This window comes from Alligator mississippiensis, chromosome 15 (genome assembly GCF_030867095.1).
Source record: "Alligator mississippiensis isolate rAllMis1 chromosome 15, rAllMis1, whole genome shotgun sequence".
Classification (NCBI taxonomy): domain Eukaryota; kingdom Metazoa; phylum Chordata; order Crocodylia; family Alligatoridae; genus Alligator; species Alligator mississippiensis.
In genome coordinates this window covers 26,121,390-26,140,141 of record NC_081838.1, presented here as the reverse complement: position 1 = coordinate 26,140,141, position 18,752 = coordinate 26,121,390, and the positions used below count along the sequence as shown (strand labels likewise).

At 63.8% G+C, this 18,752-nt stretch overlaps 2 protein-coding genes across 3 annotated transcripts; one reads left to right on the top strand and one right to left on the bottom strand.

The window, feature by feature from the left end:
• Nucleotides 1-4,008: 4,008 nt before the first annotated feature.
• On the bottom strand, nt 4,009-9,389 carry LOC102567632 (uncharacterized). Of its 2 annotated transcripts, XM_014603387.3 has the most exons (7): nt 9,297-9,387; nt 8,283-8,874; nt 6,997-8,009; nt 6,715-6,841; nt 6,012-6,506; nt 4,875-5,032; nt 4,009-4,711 (listed from the first exon to the last, which is right to left on the bottom strand). In XM_014603387.3, exons 2-7 carry the CDS (start codon nt 8,851-8,853, stop codon nt 4,703-4,705), a joined length of 2,373 nt encoding a protein of 790 aa, XP_014458873.1. In that variant the 5' UTR covers nt 8,854-8,874; nt 9,297-9,387; the 3' UTR covers nt 4,009-4,702. The 2 variants fall into 2 exon arrangements, with proteins under 2 accessions (XP_014458873.1, XP_019345292.1); XM_019489747.2 differs by lacking the exon at nt 6,012-6,506 and having other exon boundaries at nt 9,297-9,389.
• A 100-nt stretch (nt 9,390-9,489) lies between these two features.
• Nucleotides 9,490-17,736, top strand: LOC102567870 (retinitis pigmentosa 1-like 1 protein). Its single transcript, XM_019489745.2, has 7 exons — nt 9,490-9,708; nt 9,963-10,851; nt 12,815-13,842; nt 13,931-14,057; nt 14,600-15,100; nt 16,962-17,119; nt 17,464-17,736. Exons 1-7 carry the CDS (start codon nt 9,604-9,606, stop codon nt 17,470-17,472), a joined length of 2,817 nt encoding a protein of 938 aa, XP_019345290.1. The 5' UTR covers nt 9,490-9,603; the 3' UTR covers nt 17,473-17,736.
• Nucleotides 17,737-18,752: the final 1,016 nt, after the last annotated feature.

Below are 18,752 nucleotides of genomic sequence, written 5' to 3'. Positions count from 1 at the left end.
TATAGGTGGGCTATTTAAATCAACATTTCGCCTGGTATTCTCCAAGTGTCTTTGTTCTCCAGAGACTTTGGGACTGAACTGGATTGGACTGGAGGATGCCCATGAGCTGGGCCCATTTCCTTGTGAAAAGTACCGTCCTGGGAGAGGAGAGATGATTTCTTATCTCCTTCCCTTGCAGTCCAAGAAAGCAACGTGTTCTGTCCTGAATTATTTTCACCGTGCTGGGTAGGCTGGTGATACTGTAGCCTGGATTAACAAGGCCACATTGCTCTAACTGGTGGCTGGATTCCAGTTGACCACGTATGACTCTGTTGTTCTCAAAAGGCCAAAACCCTCCGCTGTGACCGCTCACCACTGTCACAGACTTTCCCAAAAAGCAGGTCTTCATTCTTGGTCCAGTCTTGATACACAAATCCTTCTACTGTTATTGCTAATAATTGAAATGCATCTGTTTGATTATTGATTGTACAGTAGCTTCAACACAGAATCATAGCTGGCAGGGGCCTCAGGAGGTCACATCTAGTCCAACCCCCTGCTCAAAGCAGGACCAGCCCCAAATACATCATCCCAGCCAAGGTTTTGTCTATCTGGGCCTTAAAAGCCTCCAAGGATGGAAACTCTACCATGTTTCTGGGTAACCTATCCCGGTGCTATACCACCCACCGTGTGAGAAAATTTCCCCTAATATCCACCCTAAACTTCCTTCAATGCAACTTGAGCCCATTGCTCCTTGTTCTGTCACCTGCTACCACTGAGAACAGTCCAGCTCCACCCCCTTTGCAACTCCCCTTCAAGGAGTTTGAAGACTGCTATCAAATCCTCCCTCAGTCTTCCCTTCTGCAGACTAAATAAGCCAATTCCCTTAGCCTCTCCTCACAAGTCATGTGCCTTGGTCATTTTGTTGCCCTCCGCTGCAAATGGCAGGGAAAGCCCACTCAGGCACTGTAACAAGTGGGCATCCTGGGGCCGGTCTAAACATAGGCCTGCCCACTTGTTTTAGGGCTAGCTGCCCGTCTCCTCACTTGCCGCGCCTTGATGTTAATAATTATAAAGATGTCACTCAGCAGGAGGCTGCCCATTTATCTGTCCCGATGACAAGGGCCTATATATACAACTCCAATCTCCCCTTATCGTATCCCATGCCCCGCAGATGTTCTGCGGCCTAACACCCAGTCTACTTATCTCGGTTGGGCTCCCAGCCCTATCTACTCTCAGGGCTCCAACCCCTTCTGGTCTCTGAGCTTGCACCTTGGGCCTCCAAGCCCGCCTGTGGGATCAGGGCTCTGAGTCTTGTCCCAAGCCCCACTGGGCTCCCCCTTATCCCTGAGCCTGGGAGCTTCCTTAATAGCTCCCCGAGGCTCAGGGCCCCACCCCGCCAGGAATCTTGCCCGGCTCCCTTGCAACCCCAGGCTCACCTGCAAGCCTGAGCACTGCCACAGGTCCCTCCTCCTGGCCTGGGCCCTGCCTCAGCACTCACAGTGATCCTGGGCTCCCCCTGTACAGCCACCAGGGATGTGGGGCTGGGGTTAGAAGGAGCCCCATATGCCTTTCACCAAGGAGAAAACTGGCCTGGCATTTCTCCAGGACTGTCCTGCCACAGACAGTCCCACCAGGCCACCCTACCCTGGCAGGGTGCAGCTTTCAGTCATACCCAGGACCCAGGTGTGGGCTTCTCCTTCCCCATAGCCCCCAGCCCTTACCTCCAAGCTGTTCCATGTGGGCAGTGTCTAGCTGGCTGGCAGCAGACTGCTGCCTTGTTCAGGGCCCAGCCTTTATATGACAGGTGGGCCTTGTTTTCCAATCAGGCAGCATTGCATGATTGGGATAACAGCCAGCTACAGGCTGCTGCCTGCTGCTGCTCAGGCCCCTGCAAGTAGTGGAGCACCCTGTGCTGTGTTACAGGCACGCTGCATGGGGGACCGGGGAGAACAGGAACTCTGTGATCTCTGTGGTGCCTGGTCCCTGTGACCAGAGCTGTGATGATGAAGGCCTCACATTAGAGCGCTTGTCTGACTGGATCCCAACGATGTCCTGGCTCCAATGCAAGACATTGCCCTAGGACATCCTCACCTCAGGCAGCAGAACAATTGGCCCTCAAAAATGGGGTTCTACAACCCTGTGCACAGATGTCCAGCCACCTGAGGCCTCGCTCAGTGTCCAGTTTTGGATTGTAAGATAGACGCACACCTGCCAGCTACTGGGGCTGGCCCCGAGCCATGGCACTGAAGCTCAGCTAGGTCTCCCTCCACAGCTGTTGGGCTGAGCCTGGCAGACCCAGGCTTCCTGGGGGACTGATCCAGAGCCACCAGCTGCAGCATATGGCCCTTCACTTGGTGGCAGTACTGAGCCTAGAGGGGAAGAGAAGAGCAGCCTGGGCAGGGACCGTGGGACCAGTCACATGAGCCACCCTGGCACTAGGTGAGGCCAGGGCAGATGGGACGGTGGGAGGTGTCACAGCCACGCCATTCTCAGCCAAACCTTTCTTGGGAAGGTTTCCCTAAGGATTGCGGATGTGCGTGCCAGATGCCTGGGTTTTGTGTGCATCTCTTGAATCTCCCTGATGAAAGGCATATGGGGCTCCTTCTAACCCCAGCCCCACATCCCTGGTGGCTGTACAGGGTGTACAGGGGGAGCCCATATACACATATGCATGCACACACACGTGCACGCAGAATCAAGATTCTGCAAGATCCTGTGGCTGTACACACGTGGGTGTCCCCTGGGACACCAGGGCAGGAGGTTTTGCGGGTCCCTGGGTGAGGGCTGGAGCTGGGGGAGGAGGGAGAGGGTGGAACCAGGGCTTGAACCCTGCACCTGTGCCCCACTCCAAGGCCAGCAAAGCAGCAGGAGGCCTGGGACAGGCAGAAACAGCTGGTGCCCAGAAAGAGAAAGGTGACATGAGTCTTTTCTACAAGGGAAGGGGTGGGGAGAAGACAGGGCTGGGCTGGGTCAGGCAGGCTGTGGGAGCTCGTTCACAGCCTCACCCTCTTCTCAAAGCAGAACCAGGCTAGAAGCCCAGATCCCAGCGCAAAAGGCATCCAGGAGCAGCAACAGGCGCCAGGGTTGGTGGGATGGGGTAGGCTGTGTTCAGGTCCTGGCAGGTGCTTCCCCCTTCTTGCACCTGGGCTCCACGTCATCTCCTGCTCCATGAAGGACATCCAGCTGCCCTTCTTCAGCTGGGCCCAGACCCTCCCTGCCATTCTGGGAGCCGGGCTCTGATATGGGGCTGTCCCGGTGCGGGGTCCCATCTGCATCACAAAGGGGCCGGAGTACCTTGGATGCCTCATGACTGCCCTGTGGCCAAAATCCTGCCAGCACGTGTCAATGCTAGGGTCCATCCTAGATCTGCAGGGCCGGCAGGGACCTATGGGGTCACATCCAGTCCAAGTCCCACCTGAGGGAGGATCAGACCTGTCCAAATCGGCCCAGACAACCCCGTGTCCAACCTCAGAGACACGTGACACAGTTGCCCTGGACACAGCCCCAGACACTGCCCCTGTCCCTAGTAAAGCAAGAGGGGCTGCAGCTGCCAACATCTTGCTACCAAGGAAGTTCCTGGATGCTGCAGAGACCCCAGGCAAAGGCCGTGCCCCTGGTGCAGAAAAAGGCAAATCCCCCCAGTCTGGACCAGTCTGAGCAAGGGGGAAATCCCTTCCTGCCCCCAGTGCACCATCAGTCTGATCCCAAGCACATGGGCAAAACCTTCTAGCCATGGCGCTGCAGGGTTGGTCCCAGCAGGAGCACTGGCATGCCCAGTCCCCCTTCCCAGCCTGGGCTGCAGCCAGCACCCAGCACCCCTGGAGGCTTAAAAACCCCTACACATAGAGCAGGAAGTGGGGGCTGGAATTTCCCCCCACCCCACACAGCAACCAGAATAGAAATCTGTCATTCACCCATGGCCTGCCCCCATAAGATGCAGCACAGCCTTGCAGGAAGCAGGAGGCTTTGCAGCCCCAGCCCCGGCCCTGCTTGAGTGCACGCCCCCAGGCAGGTAGGTAGGTACTGGCATCCAGGACAAAACTCTTTATTAAGTGCTGAGGCCCCATGGCCCCGAGTCACAGCCTGGATGGGCAGGGCTGGGGCTGCCATCACTACCACTCTCCTGCCATCAGCCCCGTCTCCGTCCCGCTGTCAGTGACCCAAAAGGACTTGGAGGTGGCACTGGGACCTGGGGCCATGTGCCATTCTGACTCCAGCACAGCATCGGACTGAGCCAGAGTGTAGGGGCAAGACCCTTTAGCCAGGAGCCTGCAGGGTTGATCCTAGCAGGTACACTGGCACAGCCCAGTCCCCATCCCCAGCCTGGGCTGCAGCCAGCACCCAGCATCTCTGGCGGAGACTTAAAAACCCAAACATAGAACAGGAAGGAGAGACTGGCGCCCCTTGTGCTGCTTTGGGAAGAGGCAGTGGCTTCCCCTCCTCCTGCTCCCACCATGCCTGGGGTCCAAAGCCAGGACCTGGCAGCAGGTCTGTGGGGGTTCAGCCTGCAGCTGCCCTGACCCCTGGCTCCTGTAAGCAGCTGCCCAACACCAGTGACTCATCCAGGCCTTGGTGCCGCTAACACAGTGCTCAGCACCACCAGCTCTGGGGAGTTTGGGGCCCTAAGAGTGGCAGGAGTTCCTGACGTCCATCCCCGTTCTGCCAAGACTGGGGCTCCCTGGTGGCCTTGGGGTGGTAGGTGCAGCCAGCCGTGGATCGGACATCATGAGACCTGCAGGGAGCAGAATGGAGGCAGCGTCACGCTTACACCCAGGACCTCACTGCCCTGCACACCCAGGGCTGCACTAACGAGCCCCAACCCAGAGAAAAGCCCAGGGCTGGACACGCAGTTGCTGGGGCCCTGTGAGTGCCATGGCATGGCAAGGGGCACTTACATGCGTGTCCGCAGGCAGCAGCGCACCTGGGCTCTGGGCAACGTCCGGGGGGGCCTTGGCACCAGGTGGTCTCCGCTCACTCAGCACACGCGAGATGGTTCCCAGAGCAGCCTGCAGGTCCCGCAGAGCTGCACTGCTCAGCCCCAGTAGGGGGGAGGCTGCAGGACAGAGGCACCGGGTGAGGCCACACACAGCCACAGCACGCAGAACCCCCAACTCTTAACACACCTGCCCCTGGCTGTGGTACAGCTGGCACGGAGACCAGCATTGCCCAGGGGCCACAGGAGGGTCCAGCGCCTTGCTAATGGCATCACAGCTGCCCCGCTGGGGCAGCAACGGGCAGAAGGACAGCTGGACCCACTGGCAACTCCCAGCCTCTGGGCAGCCACTGCCAGGGCCAGCATCACCTGGGCCCCAAACCTAGTGGGGAGTTGCATCCTGGCCCCTTGGAGACCCCAGACTCAATTCATCAGACCCTGCAGCAGCCCCGGGCTCCCCTCCCAGCTCTGGCACTGCCCGGATGTCCTAGCTGCCTGGAGCAGGGGGGGGCTGCTTCCATCTCCAGGCAGCGTCGGCACCGTGGGACCCTGCACCATGCACCACAGCAGCTCCTGGCACCAGGGCCTGGCCTCAGGTTTTGCTCTGCCCCCACTGGGAATGGGGACCCTCCCTGCCCCCGCACCACGGCCTGAGTTCAGGGAGTCTGTGTGTGCCACAGGGTACTAGGGAGCATGTGTGGGCTACCAGGGGCTGGGGCCAAGGGGCAGGACTCTGCATCCGCACCCACCACACTAGGCTGGGCAGAACCCTGCTAGAGCCAGCTCCACAGCTCCTGCACCCTATGGTGAGGGCCAGGCCCAGGGTCAAGGTCAGCCACAGCCATGGGCACAGCCTGACCTGACTCCCCTAGACACTGTAGAGCCCCCACCTCCTTCCAGCCCCACTGGAGCCTGGTGGACTCAGCCATACAGGACACTGGGGTCAGGTCAGGCCCCCCCAAGGGCAGTGCCACAGCCAAGACAAACCTCAACTCAGCCTCCCCAAACCCTCCGGCCCCAGTACCTCTGGGACTATGGGCTGTAGCCCCCTGGCTTGTACCTCTGAGGGTACAGGCCACATACCCCGCAACCCCGGTACCTCTGGCCACTTGCAGCTCCTCCTGCACCGCCTCCAGCTGGGCCCGCAGCACGGTGCAGCCCTGGCACTGGGATTGCCCCCCAGGACAGGCTGCACTGCCCTCTGCCCCCCCTTCGGTGCTGCCGTCCACTTCCCATGGTGATCCAGAGTCTGCCCGTGGCAAGGGGCCGTCAGCCTCGGGGCTCGGGCACCGGGGGGGCCTCCCATAGGGGCTGGACGTCCTGTCTGCTGGAGGCTCAGCCCTGTCCATGTGACCACCTCGCGCTGCAGCTCCCCATGTTGCCCTTGCATTCTGCCCCCAGGAGGCCCCGCGCAGCTCCAGCGACTGCCCCGCTGCTGCCTGCAGCTCCTCTGGGCCCCGCTCCCCAGGTGGTGACTCCAGGCCATTCTTCACCAGCCGGCTCCTTCCAGGTGCCACCCTGCTTCTGCGGCCCACCACCGTCCCTACGCCCCCTGCATATACCCTAGGTACCGCATGGCCACGCAGGTCTGGAGCTGGGGAGGAACAGAGCCAGGAGTTAGCACCCCAGAGGAAGCAGAAACCTGCAGGAAGGGGGACCAGAGCGGGCCATGCCCAGGACTCTTCCTCGGTGCTGGCCACACCCCGGCTACTTGCTAAGACCACCCCTGCCATGGCCCTGGAGAAGCCCTGCAAACAGTCGCCCACAGCCAGCCTGGTGCCCCAAGAGGAAAAGTTCCCTACCCAGCGGACCAGCACTCCCACGATCCTCCTGTGCAAGGTCCCTGTCTGTCTCTCTCTGCTCCTGGCCCAGGAGCACCTGCTCCGCAGCACCAGGACCTTCAGCCCCTCCCCAGGGAGGCTCCAGCACCTAGAACAACAGTGGCCTCAGTGCCAGTGGCTTGGGGCATCAGGGGTGGCTACCCTGCGACCTGGGAGCACAGGGCTGGCACCTCTACCAGACCACAGCCACAACAAGCACAACACCCCCCCAGTACCACCCCTGTCCAAGCCCCCCGCGCTGACCTGGGGCTGCAGCTGTCTGGCCTGGCGCTGTGGCAGCAGGAAGTCCTCAGCCAGGCCCACAGCCTCAGAGCCACTCTCAGGGCACCGCTCCTGCACCCAGCGCTGCACCCGCTCCGGCAGCAGGCTCAGGAACTGCTCCAGCACCAGCCGCTCCAGCACCTGCTCCTTGCTGTGCACCTCCGGCTGCAGCCAGCGCCAGCACAGCTCCTGCAGGCAGCCATAAGCCTCACGTGGCCCCGCTGCGGCCTCGTAGCGGAAGCCCAGGAAGCGCTGCCGTGCTGTTGGGGCCTCCACGCCCCCCTCAGCCTCATCTGCTCCTTTGACCTCTGCACTGTGCTTCCCCCCAGCCCCCCACACCGTGGTGGGCACTGACCCCCCAGAAGGCAGGAGCCGGAGGCCCTGTGACCCCTCCTGGCACCGCGGCTGCTGCCCGTTCACTGGCTGCTGAGGCACCAGCCAGCGCAGGATCTCATCTGCTGTCCAGTACTGTGCCGGGACGGGGGCTTTCCCTGCTGCCCCTGGCTCCCCCCAGAGCTCCGCCGTGCCCACTTCTACGTCCTTGCCGTGGCCCCTGTCCCGCACTGCCTGCTCCAGCAGCGCCTGGAACTGCAGCCCCGTGCCCACACCCTCCACCGGCTCCCCCCGTTCCTGCGGGGCTGAGGCTGGGGCTGGGGCCTGCACCACGGCCTGCAGCGCTTCCAGTTGTCTCTGCAGCAGCTGCTCCAGCAGCTGCGCTTGGAAGTCCCGCTCCTCAAGCCGCATCTCCCGGTCATGCTGCATGAACTCCGCCAGGCTCTGCCGCTCCTCCGCCCTCCAGGCGCTCGCACGCCGGGTCCGCTTCAGCTCCAGCAGGTGAGAGCGCCCGTGCTTGGGTCCTGCACCCCGCGCTGCCTCCGCCGGCCCCTCCTCCCGTGCCTTGCGCTTCCGCACTCGCAGCTGAGCCAGCCGGTCCAGCGCCAAGGTGAGGCGCCGCGGTGCCAACTCCGTCTCCTCCCCCGCGGACACAGACGGGTCTGTGGGGTCAAGAGCGTATGCAGAGCATTGAGACCTCCGCCCTTCGACATGGCCCCCCGGCAGCATACTGCAGATCTCCTGTGCCCGCGCTGCGGCCAAGCTCCCAGCCCTCACTGTGCGCAAGGGCTAGCCTGTCATGGGGGGTCAGGACAAGTGTGGACTTCCAGCGTGGTGCTGCTGCCCTGTGGAGTTGCCCCAGCATCCTGAGCGCAGAACGGGAACCTCAGGGGACCGCAGGAACCGCTGCACACCCGCGCCCCGGAGGAACTCACCGGGCTCAGGGGGCAGCTCCTCCCCGGACGTCTCCTCCTCCTTCACGCGGACGGTGCACACCTCACCCAGCGCAGCCTGCGCCCTGGACGGGCAGGCGCCTGACTCCTGCGGCCCCCAGCTGCGCGAGGCCGTGGCCGGGCAGCCCCAGCTCCGCGACAGGCCCCAGCGCTCCGAGGCGGCAGTGCCCTCCGGCATCTCCAGGCCCGAGGCCACATCGCCAGTGTCAGAGAAGAAGGTGGCGCGGGGGCCGCCGTTGCCTCCACCGCCCCGCATGATGCAGTCCATCTCCTCGTAGAAGGGGCAGCGCATGGGCGGGCGCCCAGCCGCGTTGTTCTCCTTGGCCTTGCGGTAGGCCACCTTCAGTGCCTTCATCTTCTCGCGGCACTGGTCGCCAGTGCGGTAGATCCCCAGCTGCGCCAGGCGCTGCGAGATGCCGTCGTACACGACGCGGTTGCGCCCGTGCGAGCCCAGGTCGTGCACGGCCGCTGCCTCGGCCCAGTAGGAGATCAGCACCGTGACGTGGTCGGCCGGCCAGCTGGCCGCGCGCTCCGGCGCCCGATCCCGCCGCATGGCGCTGCGCCTCGCTGGGACCTGTGGGGACAGCCCTGGAGTAGGGCAGGCGTGCGGGGCCCAGGAGCCTCCCACGGGTCCCACGTCCCACACTGGCCCAGCCCCGCCCCCTAAAGAGACAGAGCCTCATCAGGCCAGGGCACAACTACCCCCACCCCGCCCTGCCCCTCACCCACACCCAGACCAGGCTGGGGCACCGCCCCATGCACCTGCCCCAGCCCCCTCAGAGCCCCGCCCCATTCACCTGCCCCGCCTCCTCAGAGCTCCGCCCCCAAACACCCCCCACCTCAGAACTCCGCCCCATCTCAGAGTCCCGCCCTATTAAAATACCCCGCCCCAGCCCGGTGACCACGCCCCAGACCCCGCCCCTGCGTTGGCCCCGCCCCCACCCGGAACCACTGAGGGCAAGACCCGCCCCCACAGCAGGCCCCACCCCCGCGCACCAGACAGCAGCCCCAGCCAGGCCTGACAGTCGCTGCCTATCGGCTGCCGCAAGGAAGTGCAGGGGCGGATCCCGCGAGCAGCCCCGCCCCGGATGACGTCACTTCCCCTCCCGGCCCCGGCTGGGAGGGGCAGGTAGTTGAGTCAATGGCCGAGCGGCGCCCTGGGAGCGACTGGCCGCGCCACCAATAGCCACCCGACGGGGGTGGGGCGAGGGAGGAGTTACCTAATCGCTGCTCGCGTTTCCTTCCCGGGCCCCGCCTCCCGCTGACGGACGGGAGCCGGCGCCAATGGCGCACGCCTCCCCGGATGGGCGGTTGGCTCGGCCAATCGGCGCCGCCCTCGCCCCGGCTGCACTTCCGGGGCGTGCGGGCACTTCCGGCCCCGCCCCTTCCCGCGCCAGGCCCGGCCGCGGTGGGTGCTGCAGCGCCCGACCCCATTTCCCCCGCGCCCGTCGGGCCAGGGCGGCCCAGCTCCGCGGACGGCCGGGGCGGTACGGGGGAGGGGAGGGGCGGGGCCCCGGGATGGGAGGGGCCCGGAGGGGGCGGGGCCATCGGAGGGGGCGGGGCATCGCGGGGATGGGGCCACATCTAGGGGCGGGGCTGTGAGGGGAGGGGCGTGGGGCGGGGCCTGTCCTGGTGGTCACCATTGTCTGCCTCTCCCTACAGGTGGTGGCTGCTGCGGCCGTGGCACGCTCGCCCTCCCCCGCCCGCAGCCAATGGGCCCGTCGTCGCCGCCACCCCCGCTTCCTCCGGCCCGCTAGGGGGACGCCCCTGGCACCACGCAGAGGTCTGGTGCTGCGCGACACCCCGGGGTCCCCTTGCTCCGGCCTGGCGCCGCCCAGGCCTGAGGCTCCTGCACGGCTGCGGGGCCCCCTGGGCGCCCGGCACCATCCCCGCGCCGAGCTCCGGCCGCCAAGGCCCGCCATGCGCCGGGACAAGCCGCAGGAGCGCGCGGCCAGCTGGCCGGCCGACCACATCAAGGTGCTCATCGCCCTTTGGGCCGAGGCGGCCGCCGTGCACGACCTGAGCTCCCGCGGCCGCAACCGCGTGGTGTACGACGGCATCTCGCAGCGCCTGGCCGAGCTGGGCATCTACCGCACCGGCGACCAGTGCCGCGAGAAGATGAAGGGCCTCAAGGTGGCCTACCGCAAGGCCAAGGAGAACAACGCGGCCGGGCGCCCACCCATGCGCTGCCCCTTCTACGAGGAGATGGACCAGATCATGCGGCGCTGCGCCAGCACCGGCGCCGGCTTTCTCTCGGAGGCCGGTGATGGGGCCCTCACCGGGGAAAGGCCAGAGGGTGCCGCTCCCTCAGAGGCCTGGGGGCCTGCTGGCTTCGAGTCCTGGGACTCCCAGGGCGCTGCTGCCTTTGAGCACTGGGAGTCGCAGGCGTCTGCCTCGGATCAGTGGGGCTCGCAGGCAGCCGCGTCCGAGAGCCAGGGTGCCGAGGACCCGGGCTGTGGCCTGTCCGAGGGGCAGGACGCGCTGGGCGAGGTGCAGGCCGTTCGCGTCAAGGAGGAGGAGGCGTCCGAGGAAGAGCTGCCCCCCGAGCCCGGTGAGTGCCTGCTGCGTGCAGGGGAGTTGGCATCCAGGGGCTGCAGCGGAGCTCGGCATGTCTGTCCCAGGCAAGGCATCCCATGACATGCACAGTTGTGGCTGCCTGGTCTGGCCTGGGAAATCGGCTGTCACTGGGGCCGCCCCAGCGTGAGCCATCAGCCTGGGGCCTGCTGGCACCAGGGTCCAGGGCTGAGGCGCGTAGCGCGCCCCTTTGATCTCCCGTTCTGCCCTGGATGTGTCTCCCCATGGAGCTCCGCGGGCAGGGCCGCGTCAGTCCTGGGCTGACCCAAGTAAAACTATAACCCTCCTCGCTATAGGCCACTCAGGGCAGTTCGCAAGGAGTGCGCCACAGGCGTTCACCAAGTAGAACACTCTGGATGACACCGCCAGCCCTCAAACACATCCTGTGAGCCAGGGGATGCTGTCCTGCGATTCTCTGCCCAGAGACCATGAACGGACCAGGGGCAGGAAAACAACCCCCTGAGGTGGCCAGGGAAGGCCACGTCTTCCCTCTTCCAGGATGGACCCCAGCACACGGAGTGGCAGGCTGGGAAGGGGAGGCCGTCAGGAGCTAGGGAGTTACCACCTGCTGCGGTTGTTTGCACAAACACTAAATAAAGTAGCTTAATTAGTCTGCGTGAGAGGGGCGCTGGTGCAATGACACCCCCTCTGCATTCAGCACGGGACCATGTGGCTCGGTCAGGGTCTGAGCACGGAGTTGTCCCCCCACAGGGTCCTGAATCAGTGCCAGGAAAGGAGCAGTGGGATGGGGAAGCCTGTAGACATGGGCATCCCAAGGGGGAACCATATGGCCTCCCTCCACATGGAATCAGGGCTGTGCCGTGGGCCAGTCACGAAGAGAGTCCCCGAAGCTGCCTTAGGTTGACCTCAGCTACTATCTCAGGTTGCAGCCCCCTCTGGCAACAGGGTCTGCCCTGGGATGCAGAGCGGCTGGCCTGAGTGGGTCAGGCTCCTGCTTCGCAGCCGCCTTGTCTCAGGGTGGGAGGAGCTGAGCACCTCATGGCCCCTCTGCAGGGGCTGAGGAAGCAGAGCTGGGCAGACACGCTGTGGGCACAACCCAAGGCATAGCGGGGACATGCCTGCAGTCAGGGTCCCTTGCAGAGGTGTTTGTAGCGACTGGGAGACCCCTCTCCATGGACCCCCAGGAGCCATGGCCACAGGCACATATCTGGCATAGTTCATGGACACCCAGGGTACCTGTACCTGCTGTGAGCAGAGGGAGACCCTAGCGCATGTCTACCTGGTACCTGTCTGCACTGCCTCTAGGACCTCCTGCTGAGGCTTTAGCTACACTTTGTCACACCCCTTTATTTATGCATCTCCTATCCGTGGCCCCACTGAGCCCCGGTACCTCCCCCTGGCCAAGCCGGCCATATATCCAATCAGGAAGGAGGCTCTGGCCAAGAGGACGCTGGGGACTGTGTCGCCACCTTCCTATCCTTGCCCTGTTTACGTCTCTGAGCAGACTATCACTGGGCACTGTCTGCTGGCACCTTGGACTCACCTGAGGGCCAGTCTAGTGTGCTCTGGTGTCCCCGCTTGGCATTCTTGTTTTGAACCCATGATCAACACTCCAAACTCTGTTTCTTTATTATTTGTCCCAAGAAATCCATTGTCCCCTTTTCCTGTAGCCTTCCCACCGAAGGGAGGCCAGCATGAAACTTGGTGGGCTGGGTCTGCGTAATTGAAGGGTGATAGGTAGGTTTCTCTTTGCCCAATGGGAGGAGGGATGGGCGGCTTAGCTGAGCTTCCCGCTTGGGGCACTGGGGAGAGCACTGCACACTCAGAGGCCTTTGTCCTGGTACTGCAGAGGGGCACAGTCTTTGCTGGGGCCTGGGATGTACCCCCTCACTTCTCCGTGTCCAGTTGGGGGTGATGGGGCTCTGGGTGGTGCTTTGCAAACCTTGTGGTTGTTCATCGTATGCTCTTGTTCACTGCAGGCCCTTCTACCTCCATGGCGATGGAGCCCGAGGCGGAGCCACGGCAGCTGTCAGCACTGGACCGGCTGGCCCACCTGCGGGCGCGGAAGCGCAAGGCGCGGGAGGAGGGGCCAGCAGAGGCAGCGCGGGGCACAGGACCAAAGCATGGGCGCACCCACCCACTGGAGCTGAAGCGTGCACGGCGTGTGAGCGCCTGGCGGGCAGAGGAGCGACAGAGCCTGGTGGAATTCATGCAGCATGACCGAGAGATGCGGCGTGAGGAGCGGGACTTCCAGGCACAGCTGCTGGAGCGTCTGCTGCAGAGGCAGCTGGAGGCATTACAGGCCCTGGCGCAGGCCCCGGCCTCGCAGGAGCACGGGGAGCTGGCAAGGGCAGAGGGCCCGGGTGCAGGGCTGCAGTTCCAGGCGCTGCTGGAGCAGGCGGTACGGGGCAGGGGCCGGGGCAAGGAGACAGAGGCAAATGCGGTGGAGCTCCGAGGGGAGCCCGAAGCAGCAGGGAAGGCCCCAGCCTCGGCCCCGGCCCCAGCCGCAGTGCAGTACTGGACAGCGGATGAGATCCTGCGCTGGTTGGTGCCACAGCAGCCAGTGAATGGTCAACAACCACGGTGCCGGGATGGGCCACAGGGACCCAGGCCCCTGCTTGCCACAGGGCCAGTCCCGGCGCCTGCCGCAGCATGGTGGGCCAGGGAGCAGCGTGACGCAGAGGCCGAGGGAGCAGGTGACACCAAAGTAGGCACAGAGGACCCGATGGCACGGCAGCGCTTCCTGGGCTTCCGCTACGAGGTGACAGCGGGGCCACGTGAGGCTTACAGCCGCCTGCAGGAGCTATGCCAACGCTGGCTGCGGCCCGAGGCACACAGCAAAGAGCAGGTGCTGGAGCGGTTAGTACTGGAGCAGTTCTTGAGCCTGCTGCCGGAGCAGGCACAGCGTTGGGTGCGGGAGCAGCGACCTGAGAGCGGCCCTGAGGCTGTGGGCCTGGCCGAGGATTTCCTTCTAGCTCAGTGCCAGGCCAGGCGGCTGCAACCCCAGGTCAGTGTGGGGGGCTCCCGGGTCCCAGGGCAGCTGCCCCCGGCGCCCCAAGCTATAGGCACTGAGGAAGAGCCCCTTGTCGTTCCAGGTGTTGGAGCCTTCCTGTGGAGGGGCCATGGGTCCTGGCACTGCAGAGCAGGTGCCCCTGATGCAGGGGCAGAGGGAACCCAACATGGGCGTCACACAGGAGGATCACAGAAGTGCTGGCTCACTGGGTAAGGAGCTCTTCCCCTCGGGGCACCAGCGGGCTGCAGAGGACTGTTCACGGGGCCTGTCCCTGGCCATGGTGAGGGTGGCCTGGGTGTCCTCTGTGCTCCCCCCAGGCCAACTGTGAAGGGGTGAGCCACTGGATCCGCATGGTGCAGGCTGCATGGGGTTCAGGGGTGGTACTGGGACAGCACATTCAGGGAGCAATGGGACCATGAGCCGTTGGCAGCCAGGCAGGCAGTGCACACGGTGGGGGCAGACACAGTGCTGCAGTCAAGGTGGGTGCTAGACTCAGGGATGTCCCAGGGCGCAGGAGGCCCAGGCGGCCGGGCCCTGACCTCGGGCGGGACAGGGTGAGACAAGGGGTGACAGGAAAGGGGGGGAAAAAAGCAAGCATGTGCTATTGCTGTTTCCCTTGGTGCTGCGTATGGGGACACGTTAGGGGATGAGGCGAGGTGTGGTCTGTGGGTTCCTGCCCTCTCTGGCAGGAACTGACCACACCTCGCTGGCTGGGGTGCTGACTCCCGGCTCTGCTCCTCCTCAATTCCAGACCCACGTGGCCCTGCAGCCTCCAGGGTATGTATGGGGGGCCTAGAGACAGTGGCAAGCGGCAGGAGCAGGGCTACACCTGCAAGGAGCCGGCTGGCGGAGAACGGCCTGGAGTCACTGCCTGGGGCAGGGAGCCCGGAAGAGCTGCAGGCGGCAACGGGGCGGCCACTGGAGCAGCATGGGACCTCCTGGGGGCAGGATACGAGGGCGCCACGGGGAGCCACAGCACGGGACAGCCACACAAGCAAGGCTGAAAATGGGGCTGAGCCCCCAGCGGACAGGATACCCAACCCCTGTGGAAGGAGCCCCCGGTGCCTGAGCCCCAAGGCCGACAGCCCCTCACCACGGGCAGACCCTGGCTCACCGTGGGATGTGGACAGCAGCACCAATGGGAGGTCGGAGGGCGGTGCAGCCTGTCCCGGGGGTCAGCGCCTGTGCCAAGGCTGCGCCGTGCTGCGGGCCCAGCTTGAAGCGGCGCAGGAGGAGCTGCGGGAGGCCAGAGGTACCAGGGCTGGGGGGTGTGGCCCATTACCCCCAGAAGTACTGGTGTCGTGGGGCTGAGCTGGGGCTTGTCCTGGTCATGGGGCTGCCCCATCGAGGTGGCCCAGGTTGACCCCAGCTCCCCAAGGGGCTGAGCCTGCCAGGCTCCAGTGGGGTGGAATGTGGTGGGGGCTGCACAGCACCCCGGGGAGCCAGGTTGGTCTGTGCCTATGGCTGGGGCTGACCCTGACCCCAGACTCTGGTAGTGCTGGCTCCAGCAGAGCTCAGCCCAGGCCAGGGTTCAGGTGCAGGGTCCTGCCCCTTTGCCCCAGCCCCTGGTGGCAGATGCATGCTCCCCATTCCCCCACAGCACACACAGGCCTCCTGGGCTCAGGCTTTGGTTCAGGGGCAGGAAAGGTCCCTGTTCTCAACTGAGGCAGAGCAAAGCCCAGGGCCAGGCCCTGGTGTTGGGAGCCACTGTGGCACTGGGTGCAGGGTCCCACGTTGCTGGTGCTGCCCTGGGGACAGAAGCAGTCCCCCTTGCTCCAGGCAGCTAGGCAGTGCCAGGGCCAGGAGCAGAGCCCAGGGCTGGGCCTCAGGGAGGGCTGCTGCAGGGTCCAGGTCCAATGGGCTGAGTCAGGTCTCTGAGGGGCCAGGATGCAGCCACCCCCCCACCGGTTGGAGCATAGCCCAGCCAGATGTGGTGCTGGCTGCCCAGGGGATGGGAGATCTCCATGAATCTGCTTGTCGCTGTCCCAGTGGGGCCAGGTGGCTGTGACACCATTAGCAAGGCGCTGGTTCCACTCCCCCGCTGCCCTCCCCTACATTGATCAGGTCCTGCATGAGGGCAGTCCCCCTTCTCCCCCCGCCCTTTCTCCCTCAGCCTTCCAAAGCTCATTGTGAGCCCCACAGCGCTCACCACCTGAGTAGGCAGAAGGACACAGAGCCAGCCCACTTCCATACACCCATAGTTGCCAGCTCTACACGCTTGTGTGCCGCACCATCCATCATCCCATTTTCGGGTCTCACCTGGACATAAGTGGTGGGACACCCTGGGTGAGGGCAGGGCTGTGGGTCTTTGGTGGGTGAATCTGCATTCCACCCTGGTCCTGTGCACCACTGAGGACCTCAGCTGGTGGCTCTTCTATGGAGCTGTCGCCACAGGCGTATTTCCAGGGCACTTCACGGATGCCCCTAACACCTGTCCTTTCTGTGGGCAGAGGGAGACCCTGGCACGTGCCTACTTAGAGCGTGCTGGGCTGCAGCCACTGGATCTCCTTTTTCAGAACCTCTTATTGAGGTTCTGGCTGCCCTTCTCCCCTCACCTTTTTGTTTTTGTGCTCCCTGTCTGCAGCCCCACCAGGGCCTGAGACCTACTGGCCAACTTCCTCCTTGCCCTGGCCAAGCTGGCTGTGTACGTGACCAGGAAGGAGGCTCTGGCTGGGAGAGTCTCCTGGGAATGCGGGGCCGCCTTCCTTTCCCTGATCTGTTCCCATCTCCAAGCAGAGTACCACTGGGCAGTGTCCACTGCCCCCTTGGACACGTTTGAGGACCAGTGGGCGCTGTCCAGTGCACTCTGCCTGGTGTCCCCACTCGGTGTGCTTATTCTGAACCTTTAACCTGTGCTCCCATCTTTGTTTTTTATTTGTTGTCCCAAGAATTCAATTGTCCCCTTTTTCTGTAACCTCCCCATCTAAAGGAGGCTAGCATGTAACGTGGTGGGCTAGGTCCATGGTTCCAAAGGTGGACAGAGCTGGCCTCATGCACAGCCCCTGGGCAAAACTGGCTCCAGAGCCTGCCGTGCCGCAGCCGTGGGCAGGTGCAGTGGGGGCTCCTGTGTACCGTAGCTGTGTGTGGCCTTACCTAGCACCTCCGTCCCACAGCCTCCCCCCTGCTGGGGCTGAGCAGCACTGCCTTGCGGGACCTGCAAGCTGCGGTGGGCACCATCTCACGCGTGCTGAGTGAGCGGAGGCTTCCAACCACCAAGGCCCCCCGAGACGTCACCCAGGGCCCAGGAAAGCTGCTGCCTGCAGATACACATGTAAGTGCCCCCCTGCCCTGCCACAGCACTCATGGGGCCCTAGCAGCCGTGTGTCCAGCCTTGGGCTTCTCTCATTGTGGGGATTCCCCCCAGCTGGGTGAATGCAGGGCTGTGCTCAGGCATCTCTGTTTCCAGGGGGGTGCTGCGAGTGTTGACTCTACCTTCCCTAGTAGGACCTTGGGTCTCAGCACAAGGGCTGCATGGCTCCGGGGGCAGGGCCGAACCCCTGCAGGGTAGGTGCCCCAGCGGTGCCGTGGGATCGCCTCTGGGGAGGGGAACAATCGGGAACCACGAAGGTGGAGAACCAGGGGACAGCTCCTGCTCATGCCATGCCTGTACTGCAGCTCTCATGATGCCCAGTGCCTGGTTGCTGCCACCGCCATGGGACCCACCGGAGCATCAGCCCCAGCGGATGTTGAAGAGCTGCCTGGCCCCACCTGGAGTCCCTGGTACTGACTCAGTGTCAGGCCAAGCTGCGTGGGCTGACAGGGACTGATCCATGGAGTCTGCAGCCCAGGCCGTGGGTCTCGATAGGATAGACAGTGCTCTGGGCCTCTGTCTTCTCCCTATCTCATTTCTCAGGGTGGTCTCAATAAAGCAATGCGCAGAGCCCCAGACTGCTGCTCCCAGCACTGCCCTCAGTTGCACGTTGCTCCCAGCTGCACTGCTGCGGGCCCCATGCAGCCCCCTTTCCTGACCTGACTGCTGCCCCTGCCTCCACCAGCTGGGCTCTGGGATCACAGCTGTATCACAGCACTGGCCCAGCCCAGGGGTCAGGGCTTCACGGTACCTGTCTTGGAGCTGCTGTGAGCCAGGATGAGGGAGCAGGGATGCCACTGGCAGGGAGACCCAGCCAGGCAGTGGGACCTGTCCTGCGTGCCCTGCTCCAGGGGCTGTCTGGGGGCTGTGGTGGATGGAGTGACTGCACTGCAGAGCCTGCCCCCATGAGCCAGCTGGAGCCAGGAGACAACCAGGGTGTCCTGGGACTGGATTGGGTGGGCACAGGAGGATGAGGCGGGTGGCATGGACTCCAGCTCCCTTCATGTTTCAGTGTCAGGACCCCAGTTGCCATCATACACCTGAGGCCAATCCCCAGCAGCCCACTCCATTCCCTGCTTTGGCCCAGGTGTGGGGTGGACCAGAAGTGATGCCATGAGCATGGGTCCAGAATAGACAAGCTTCAGATCCTGACTGAAAAGGCACAGATGGGGATGGGAGGGGTCATGCTGGCCTGGGGGGAGGTGCTGAATCATGTCAAAGCCTGGTGGGAAACCCAGGCATCCAAGCATCCAACCCCTCGCTTCGTTCCCTGCCCAGGGAGCCCAGGTGTCCAAGCTCACACCCTCCTAAACCCCTTCATTCCTTCCCCGGGGAGCCCAGTACATGTGCACCGATAGAATTTTTTGGGGCTGATACCGATGGCCAATTTGAAACAAGCCAAATGGGCCAATACCCATCCAATTGCCGATATGCAGCCTGACAGCTTGAAGAGCAGCATAGGGCTGGTAAGTCTGTTGGGGGGGGAAGGGTGTGGGGAGGTGCAGATTGAGCCCCCCCCCACAGTGAGGGAGGGAGTGGGGCAGGAGCAGGTGCTGCACAGCTGGGGCAGGACGTGGGACAGCAGTGAGCGGTT

Coding starts and splice junctions, on each gene's coding strand:
- LOC102567632 (XM_014603387.3), bottom strand. CDS start 8,853: ATGCGGCGGGATCGGGCGCCGGAGCGCGCGGCCAGCTGGCCGGCCGAC. Junction 8,010..8,282: donor GGAGCTGCCCCCTGAGCCCG/GTGAGTTCCTCC, acceptor TTGACCCCACAG/ACCCGTCTGTGTCCGCGGGG. Junction 5,033..6,011: donor GGAGCTGCAAGTGGCCAGAG/GTACCGGGGTTG, acceptor TCTGTCCTGCAG/CCTCCCCCCTACTGGGGCTG.
- LOC102567870 (XM_019489745.2), top strand. CDS start 9,604: ATGGGCGGTTGGCTCGGCCAATCGGCGCCGCCCTCGCCCCGGCTGCAC. Junction 13,843..13,930: donor CCAGGCGGCTGCAACCCCAG/GTCAGTGTGGGG, acceptor TTGTCGTTCCAG/GTGTTGGAGCCTTCCTGTGG. Junction 15,101..16,961: donor GGAGCTGCGGGAGGCCAGAG/GTACCAGGGCTG, acceptor TCCGTCCCACAG/CCTCCCCCCTGCTGGGGCTG.